Source organism: Hippocampus comes, unplaced genomic scaffold (assembly GCF_001891065.2).
Source record: "Hippocampus comes isolate QL1 unplaced genomic scaffold, H_comes_QL1_v1.1 scaffold568, whole genome shotgun sequence".
Taxonomy (NCBI): domain Eukaryota; kingdom Metazoa; phylum Chordata; class Actinopteri; order Syngnathiformes; family Syngnathidae; genus Hippocampus; species Hippocampus comes.
Genome location: NW_017842052.1, coordinates 184,730 through 194,492, shown reverse-complemented (window position 1 = coordinate 194,492; position 9,763 = coordinate 184,730). Strand labels below are relative to the sequence as shown.

At 49.5% G+C, this 9,763-nt stretch overlaps 1 protein-coding gene and 1 long non-coding RNA gene across 3 annotated transcripts in view; one reads left to right on the top strand and one right to left on the bottom strand.

Moving 5' to 3' along the window:
- cdh4 (cadherin 4, type 1, R-cadherin (retinal)) overlaps window positions 1–9,763 on the top strand; it is a 124,852-nt gene that overhangs the window by 76,542 nt on the left and 38,547 nt on the right. For both annotated transcript variants that reach the window (XM_019859773.1, XM_019859772.1), the window contains exon 3: window positions 7,426–7,652. In XM_019859773.1, the coding sequence (XP_019715332.1) occupies window positions 7,426–7,652 (227 nt within the window). The remainder of the gene's footprint in view (window positions 1–7,425; window positions 7,653–9,763) is intronic.
- On the bottom strand, window positions 9,372–9,753 carry LOC109509875 (uncharacterized). Its single transcript, XR_002167005.1, has 2 exons — window positions 9,608–9,753; window positions 9,372–9,535 (listed from the first exon to the last, which is right to left on the bottom strand). It is a non-coding gene; the product is annotated as an uncharacterized LOC109509875 (long non-coding RNA).

Sequence of the window (9,763 nt, the reverse complement as noted above, 5' to 3'; positions counted from 1 at the left end):
GCCCCCCCCCCCCCGCCCCCCACAGGCCCACAGTGAGTTGTCCAGTAGTGATAAGAATAATGGTTTGGCGGCGTTGCCCATAGGGGACCAGTCGCTCATTCCTTCTCATAGTTGAGCAGAGAGCTGCTCTCTACTCTCCTATTGTGTCTCCTTCATCGAGAGCGGACAATACGCTTCGGACGGGCCGCCCCTCTTACGCCATTGGTGGACGCTGCCTTGAAGGAACCCGGGAGATCTCGTTGATAACCGTCAAAAGGCAACTCCGGGAAATAAAAGGGCAAGAGCCGGACCTCTGTTTACCGTTCATCCGACAATTCCACCCCCTCTGATAGATCGCTGACTTCCATGCTATTCCTCAGTCGGTGTACCTGAACCCTGTCATGGCCTTGATCTGGTCACAAGGATAAACAGATTAGTTGTGTACCTCGTCTCCGGGGCCCCGAGACTAACCATCCCTTTCCCCGAGGGTTTGAAGGAGAGACTGGATTAGCGAGCAACGGATGAGGAACAAAAAATAAAAAATAAAAAACTCACAAATGGGATCCGTCTGCAGTCTAGTCACTGGATTTGTAAGTCGCAATCTATACCGGAGACTAAGATGGATGTTTCACACCGCAATTATTCTGACATCAAGTCACCATTGCCTCATTGCTCAGACTAATCAATTCATGCAAACGGCGTCTTCGCTGAGCTACACCCAGACCGAACTAATGTTGACTCCCCCAATATTAGTCGGATTGATTACAGTGAGCTTTTTTCGATGTACTTCTCCACTTTTTATCACAAAGTGTTGCCTCATCCTTGAGCACCTCTTACTTAAAACGCGTCTGTCTGCCAGAAAAAGAAGATATTTCTGCTCATTCCTCTGTGGGTTTTTGCCAAGCTAATTAGAGCAATTGTTGGGAATCAAATAAAGATGTTGAACACAGACGCTAAACAATCACCAGGGAAGTATTCCAGCGCAGTTATGCTAATAAGACCCGGGTGGATGGCGGATGGTGGGGAGAATGGTGTCATTCGCAGGCCGAGGCACATTACGCTCCATCGGGGGCGGGCAACTGCTACGTGGGCAGCGTACGACCACACACACTCTCGAGGGGCCCCTTGTATCATTTTCTTTGTTTTTTTTGTTTTTTTTTTTTTTTGTCAACAGACTCAAAAAATAAATAAATAAAAAGATTCAAGAAATGCTCTTTTCTCTGATGGGAAATGAGAAATGGGGATTAGATGAGAGCAAATGGAACCCCAAACATTTGAATACATTGTACTATCCCCGCTGCAACTCAACCGACAGACAAGGCCGTCGGTGACCACACCTGTCGATGGTTCTTGCAATTTATGCACTCTATAGGCGAGTCAAGAAGGTATCCAATTGTAACCAACACATAAAAACACCCCAAAAATAAATGGCTCTTTAGGAGCCAGAAAAAAATATAAAATAAATGTGCAACTTTGCGAATGGCAAGTATGCAGGGGTCAATTGTCGTTTAAGCCACACAGTGAGGGTGATGGAAAGTGGAAGAAAATTCAAGAGTTACCTTGTTTCTGACGACGACATCGTCCAATTTTGCGCTGACCTCCATCGTATGAACTACAAAGAGTTGCTGCGGTCATCAAGGCAATGACGCACAATCTGTAAGTCGGCCATCCCAAAAGTTCCCTCTCATTCTAATGAAAGGCACTGATGCCTCGTGTCAGCTATTAAAAAGTTAAAACGTTATCTAAAACGGAAAAAGTTGGCTCCTCACATTAAACCACTTTCTTTTGCGTCGTGTGAGACCTCCAAAAAAGTGCGTACGGGAGAGTAATGACTTTTCATCACAGCAATTATATGGCTCAGTGAGAGGCACTGATATTACCCAGAAGCCCCTTTTGTTCCCTGATCCCGGCACAAAGTTCATTTGGCCAAAGTAGTATGTGCCCCCCCCCTCTCCCTCCCTCGCCTCGGGCAATGTACAATCATTAGGTTGTACAAGAAGATAACCGCCATTGTGTTGACAGACCTCGAGGCCGTTTCCTCGCTTCACCTCTTTAAAAAAGATATCGCTGCGATTAGCGGCGCTCCTTCTCCACTCACGCTAAATCGAATGGCGAGCCCGTGGGGCACCGTGCGTCCAAGAAGTGCCATCCAGTTAGAAAAAACACAAACAAACAAAGAGAAGAATAAATGTGTTGGTGCAATTTACTGTGTCTCGAAAAGAACGTTCGTCCTGATCATGGAACACGGGGGGGGGCTCGTGGATCAATTGGGAACCTTTCCCGGTATCGTCTGCTTCCTTGATGCGCTTTCTGGATTGATTCAAAGGCGGGTTTAACATCCTCGCCGTGGCTACAGTCGCTGCTGATGTGACACTGAGCCAAAAGCGAGAGAGGATTTCAAGCAGGCATTGTGGTCATTCAAGTTCGCAGCTCTGGGAAACCGATCGAAGCATTCAGTAGTTCCATACGGAATTTATGCTCGCCGATATTTATTCTGTTGTATCAGAGAGAACAGCGATCCCCAATGTTTTTTGTCCCACGGACCGGTTTCATGTCAGACAATACTTTCAGGGAAAATACACCTTTAAGGTGTGGCAGATAAACACAACAAAATCCTACGTATGATATGGCCTGCATGAAAAGTGTGGTATTTTCGAAAGCTAAAAATAAACACGAATCATGACACAGGAAGGTCCTATCTGGCCGCAGCGCTCTCTGGTCGCTATGGTAACATTTAAACGTGCCTTCAAAATAAGATCCACCGCTAATACAAAGTGCATGAAAAATACGAGCCACCGTGGCCGCATACTATGCAGAGTGGGCTCCATGCGTGGGAATCACCCGTTGAGATCAATCCGTATTTTAAGTAGGACTCCCGATTCTATTCAACATAGCCTTCTTTTTCTTGAATTCACAAAATGTGGACCTTGACACGCAGCAGAAACTGGAGGGAAAACATTTGCATGATCGTGAGTGTTTAGTGCGAAGACAAATGCCGTTTCATTTGCACCGTTGAATATTCAGAAAAGCTCTTCAGAATATCCCGTGGCGCGCCATAACAAATCTGAAGTATTTATGACGTGTAACTAGACAAGATCCATCAACACAAACCCCCAACACGTAAAGAGCGCACAGAAGACGCCGGTAAGAACTGACATTTTTTTCCGATCACATGCGCCGGGGGGGCATCTTTCATTTGAGAAATCTGTGTACCCACTCGCGAGACAAGAGGAGAGAGACCGTGTCAATCAGCGACGCCTGCGACTTCAATCGGTGACCCGGCCCCTTAATTGCTTCCGCTCCGCCGCCTTATCTGCCCCCTTTCTCCTTCTTCATTCCTCAAGCCCGCTCGTGAACACACACATGAGAGGAGGCTAATGCGGAGATAAACGGCAAGGCCAGAGACGGCCACGTCCTCAGATAATCTCATCCGAGTGGCCAATGGAGTCCCATTCCTTCAGCGGCGACCCAAGACAAATTTGGACCCAAAATTAATGTGAACGCCGGTCTGAAAAACACTTCTCATGAATTAAAAGAAAAATGGAAGATAGCAAGTACGATGGTAACAGAGTGCGTCGCTCTTCCCCTTGAATCGTTGCACGCGGCTATAATAAACCGATGTCGTGCCGTGTCGCAGAAAAGAAAATCTGAATCCGACACGCTAAAAATCTTCCTGTTGAGCAGGTGGCCCACACAAGATCATCTGCTTTCACGCAGTCGTAAAGACCTCGACAGCCTTGTCGGCACCTACGCCTTCACCGGGAAGGCGACGGGCGTCTTCTTTCACAGATGTTCTACCTGCGGAAGGAGGGAGGCGAGCGATGGAAAACAAAAGGAGGCGTCGAGCGGATTCCACGTGTCCCGTGAACCGTCGATGTGACAAAGGCCAATAAGAGGCAGTTAAAAAAAAAAAAAAAAAAAAGCGCCGCGTGCGCCGATGGTTGCCGACGCCGCTTTCGTCGCGCACGTACTGGGCACACACACGCGTGGGTGAAGTGAAGTCATTAACAGTTTTAGTCCTCGATGCATAATTATACGGAAAGAGAGCGTCACGCGCGCCGCTCCGCTCGCTAGCCCCGCCCCTTCAGGCTCACACTTCTTCGCTCACACGTGCCGGCAGCAACCGTGCATGTAGCACGTGCGCACGAACGAGAGTTCTCCATTCGCACCTTCCTTTTTTTCACTTGAACCGTGAAGCCCGGAGGTCGAGAGATTATTTTGATGCTGCCGGGGAGCTTTTTTCGAATGAGTGTTGTCCCCACCTCCGGTCTTGGAAAAAAAAAAAAAACAGCAGCGTGTTCGCTCAATTATTCTAATCTTTCCGTTGGGGAGCTTGACATTTGATTGGCGGGCAAGCACGGCAGACAACACCAAAATGTGTACGCAGGCAAATCAAAAGTGGGATTTCCATAATCATTCTCCTCCACACACATTTTAGCGTGTCGGTTCATTTGCTCGGAGGAGGACTTGCGGCGCTTCTATCGCGACGCCAGCATGGCGGCGGCACCGACGTTTGTGTGCGCCGCTGCTTATTTTTCATTGGTTTGGTGGGTGAGCGGAGTAGTTGCAAAAAGGCGATTTACTTTGCAACAGGACGAAATGGTGAACGCTATCCTGGATGTGGGGGGGGGGGGGCATTTTTGGTGTTTCAGAGCCAGGAAAAAAGTGGTTGAAAGTGTTTTGAGTGCAGATCTCCGCCAAACCCAAACGCCTTCGATAGAATCGCAAAACCACTTTGCTTGTGTCTCCTTTGGCATAGGCCGGAAATCAAGACCTCTGCCAGCGTGAGTGAGTGAGTGAGTGAGTGAGTGAGTGAGTGAGTGAGTGAGTGAGTGAGTGAGTGAGTGAGTGAGTGAGTGAGGGAAACGCAACTCTTCACCCTCCTTGCTTCATGAGCATCACCGTCTTCCAAACTCTACCCGAGTGTATTTCGAAAGCACTTGAAAACAACCGCCGCTGTCGACAAAGCGCTGCACGCGGAGCCAAAATAACTCATACAACAATAAAACGCTTGAATAACAAAGACAGTAGAAAGCACAAGAACAGTCCAACTCCAAATAAAAAGTCTCACGAGTGAATCAAAAGCCGAAGAATGAAAATGAGTTGGAAGACGAGTTTTAAAGGTGGCCAGCGAGGGGGGCTTGCCCAACGTTCAGAAAAAAAGGTTCTGTCAGCTAAAAAAGGACGTCAACCGCTGCAGGGCGCCGCCGCCACCGACCGATTCGCATGCATTTCGGGGCGAAGTTCAAATTGAAGTCAATGTATCTGATGTATATTCAGTGTGGTGGCTTTTATTTCGGTGACCGTATTTTCTGCTTATTGTTTGATGAAGGTCAACTATTGACGAGAGCTCCACTTGCGTTTATCCGGGTAAAATAGGGCGGCTTCTTTCGCAACCAGTTGTTTTGGTGTCGTCGTCATCATTGTCATCTTTTCGTTCGGTCTGAATTTGGCGGGAGGAACACAAGGCCAATGATTGACCGCAATGGTGAAAGGTCACCGCGGATGATCTGCAAACAGGAAGAGACAAAGCGCACACGCGTGACTTCACGTCGGCGACTCAGTGGCAGCCCCCTCCGCAATGCGCCGGCCGCTCTGTAGGGCACCGTTTTTTTTTTTTTCAGCCGCGCGAGTCGAGATCCGAGTAAGCGAGCAGAATGACAACACTCTCAGGAGCCTGTCAGCCGACGTCGCGGATGTTCGGACGTATCGACATGTTGACAAAATTGCTGGCAGTGGTCAGCGACATCCTCATGCCCAGACGCTGCTTTGGAGTCAAATCAGCCTCCGCATTCCAAAGGGTCTCGGCGCACGACACGTAATGCACGGCGGCGATTTGAAACGGGCCCTCGCAGACCTTGCCGCCGGTGTTATCGAAGAATTAAGGCGCAAAGTTAACTCTGCGCTCCAACTCGGCTCCTTCGACTCGACAAACTCCGAACCGCCACCTACGCGCGTTGCCGCGCACGCGGCAAGCTTAACACCCGCGTGTAAGCGGCACGTGTCGGTGCCGCAGCTGCACCACAAGAGGCCCGTCTGAGCGACAACAATTAGGCTGCTCGGTTCAAGTCAATTGAAGCCATTTACATACCGCGCGCCCGCCATCGCAATTAATCTGTGGCCAATTTGAAGCGGCTCTTTGTTGTGTTGTCACAACCTGTTGTGAAATCACCTTCGGCTTTTGTGCGTGGCATGAAGCCAGGTGATGCTTACGCGCGAAGCTTTTCACTCCCACAAGCGCCGCGCTCTGGAGGCTGGGGAGTGTTCATCAAAATCTGGACGCGTGGCGTTTGCCAACAAAGACCAAAGCTCCCTCCGTTTCGTTTGGTGCGCGTTTAGTTTGTTTGACGCGAAGCTGGAACGGCGGAGAAGACTCTGCTTTGTTAGCCCGTCATTGGTAAGCCACTTTGGATCGGACGCCGAGCGATAAATTCAATAGATGGCTCGATAAGAAGCCGGCTGTGTATAATTTCTGGCGACGGGATTTTGGAAAAATCACGGTGCCGCCGCTCATAAGCGTCGCTCCATCGCCTGGGCGATTCATCAAATCAATTTGTCGTTTTATCAGCAGCCAGAGTTTGAGGTATGGTCACAGCGCACGCCTTTCCACTTGGCGTCGGTGTGTGGAAACGAGGCGGGCGTGCCGGGAGCCGGCCGTCATGTCTTCTCGCCGCGCCGCGAGCCACGGGATGACGACATAGCCGTCGCGTCTGTCTGATGCGATTTGAGTGGCATGTTCATGTCAGCTGTCAGCAGAATATCTGCACCCGAGCGCCCGCCATCCCTCGGGCTTCAGTAGGTTTGCATACGTTGACCAAACATCGACTCCCATACGGACAGAACGGGGCCTGCTGCCATCGATCCGGGCTAAGGCTCCATCCCTTAGTCCCCCTGAAACCTTGAAATCTCTTGACTGGACTGCCGAGAACTGCTTGGGGAAGGCTCCTTCCCGTTCCAGCCTGAGTGCGCCTCACTCTGCCGAAGTCGGTGGAATTATCGAACCGGAGCGCCCTCGCGGTGTCGAGATGAATGGCGAAACACGAGCCCACGGCCGCACGGGCTCGGCGGTCAAGCCTCGGCCGCAGCCCTCCAAGTGAGCCTCGTATCCCGTCGGAGCTCCTCCTCCTCGTGCTTTCCCCCCGGAGAGGCTGAGAGAAATTCTGTCTTGACATCGCTATCTGTCTCGTCTGGAAAGAAGAATGGTACAAAAGAGAATTGGCCTCCCCCGTGTATCCGCTTCAGAGAAAGATAAGCGGTTCATTTTGCCAGAGATGTCAAAGTGAGGACTCGCGAGTGACAGCAAAAGGGATGAGATATTTCAAGACGCCGTTTGATGGGTGCGGGTTAATCTTAAAAACGTGTCGAGGATTTGCCAAACCCTCCCCAAGTAAATCTGGCTTTGATGTCCTCTAACTCTGTAACCTCTTTCTCTCTGTTTCTCCGCAGTGAAGTTTGAAGACTGCCAGCGCAGCGGAGAGGTGGGCTTTGTGAGCAGCGACCCCAACTTCGGCGTGAGGCCCGACGGGGTCGTGTATGCCGAGCAGGAGTCTGCAAACCTTTCGGAGCCCGTCCAATTCATGGTGACCGCTCGAGAGCTCTTTGACCCGCGCATCTGGGAGACCACCGTGAAGCTAGCGCCAGCTGGACATCCCCATCCCCTCCCCCTGACCAAGGTACCCGACACATCCAAAGAACCACATTGGTGCGCATTTTGAACACACTCAAAATTTGCGCCCGCTCAAACTGTCGCTCAACGTCTTTTGGCGGATGTGTGAAGATTGACTGGCAAATCGGTTGAGAGTGCGCGGCGTTGCGGACTTTGCTTCGGAAGAGGCCTGATGCCGATCTGAAGCGATCCCATTTCTTTATTTCCGCTTTTCAAACACAACCATCCACTGACCGGATGCCACGATTGCGCCGCCGTGCTCGGCCGTAAATCGCATCGATCCACAAAAGGCATGAAAGATCGCCGCTCGGGAATAGCGCGCACGGACAGTTTGGAACGACAGCGGCCCAACCCACCCGAAGTGCGGTCGCACTCGATCGCTTGGCTGGTGCGTCAATGAAGCTAGCTTACATGAACACGCTTGTGGCGCGGGCATCCCATCGTCACACCGCGGGCGGCATTTTACTCATCGGAGGAAACGCGCTCATCTTCTTTCCAGAAGCCGACACCGCATTCACTGGCCGCTAGTTTTCTACAACATGGAAACGTCACAGGATATCGGCGCAAAGAAAGGTGAAAAGCTGCCAGTTGTTTTTGTTTAGCGCACGGAGACACGAAGCCGACGACATGCTCGAGTTATCTCCCATCGGAGCTTTCTTGTGTCGCTATCTTGAGAGGGCATCGCTTTGCTTTGAAATCGGGCTCGCTCACCTGTTTTAGTGGGAAAAGAAAATAGCTCAGCTGCAATGTTCATTTTGCAGGGTTTCATGCAGCATCTTTGGCCTTTGAGTCTTTGGGCAGGCTTGATGCGGCGGCGCTATCGCACCCCGCCCAGGTAGCGCGCTTCTCATTGAGTGCTCTCCCACCCACACTGATTTCACGGCACGCTGGCTCGCTTTCTCCGCCAGCTTAGAGCCTATTCGTTATGCGCCGGGGGATCTGAAATCCGCCGGTTTCCGCAACTGGTTTGAGTGCTTATTTGATTTGCATTTTTAGCACACTCGGCTCAAGATAGTCTCACCTGTTGGCGGGAGATTACGCACGGAGCCGCCAGGTGGGAGCAGCCCTTGGAGCCTTTTGGTTCCGAGGTCATTGACAAGCAAGGTTTGTGGTGCTCCGCAGCTGGACTCTTGATCGACGTTATGTATGTTCATGGCCGGGTAGTGTGGACGCCAGAGGTGTCCAAACTACGGCCCGGGGGCCATTTGTAGCCCGCCATCCATTTTCCAGCGGCTAGCGACATGACAAACAAGCCAAAAAAAAAAAACTGTCAACTGACATTTGACATTAAAAAAGTGCATCATTACTATTAACTCATTGAATAGTTCTAGAGGAGTTTAACTCATTGAATACCACCCCTTTTCACTGGAGCAACCCGCTCAATCCCTCACATTTTACTGAATTTTGACTGATTTGCAAGGCCCACGGAATTTTCTGTTCTATGGCTATATATACATGCAACCTGTCAAAAGAAAGGTGAGACTCTCTTCTTTCAGCAGAAAAAAAAAGTTTGTTTCTATCTTTCTCCGTTCGTTGGCAATCAGCATTAGAAAACTGCTAAGTTTTATGGAAAAGGCCGATTTTCTGCAGAAATCCAGAGAAAATGAGCTTTTTGTAAAAGCATGCATTTCAAGCATCATTTCAAGTTTTACACTTTTTTTGCTTTTGTGACAGCTCAAATACCTCAATAATGTGTTCCTCCTACAAAAGAACATTACAAATACTGTTTTTGTAGCAAAATAATTTATTTGCACACAACAAAACTATTGAACTTTGAACAAAAGTGCAAATTGAAAAATGAACGAAAGTGCAGCTGTGGAGAGGATGATTTTTGGCTTCCATCCAGTTTGTCACCACATCGATTCATCCCACCACATCCAGATGCACGACCTATAAATCATAGAAATATAAAAAGTTGCAAATATATCTTGCTGCAGAGTGAGGTACAATAATTTTATTTACCTTTCTTTCCACCACCAAAGCAAGGAGTCGTCATCTTTTGGCTTCTGGTTGAACAATCTGTAATTTATAGAAGTATGTACAATTACCACACTTATTTTTCTATTGTTGCTTTCCACTTACATTTCAACATCTCTCACACACACACACACACACACA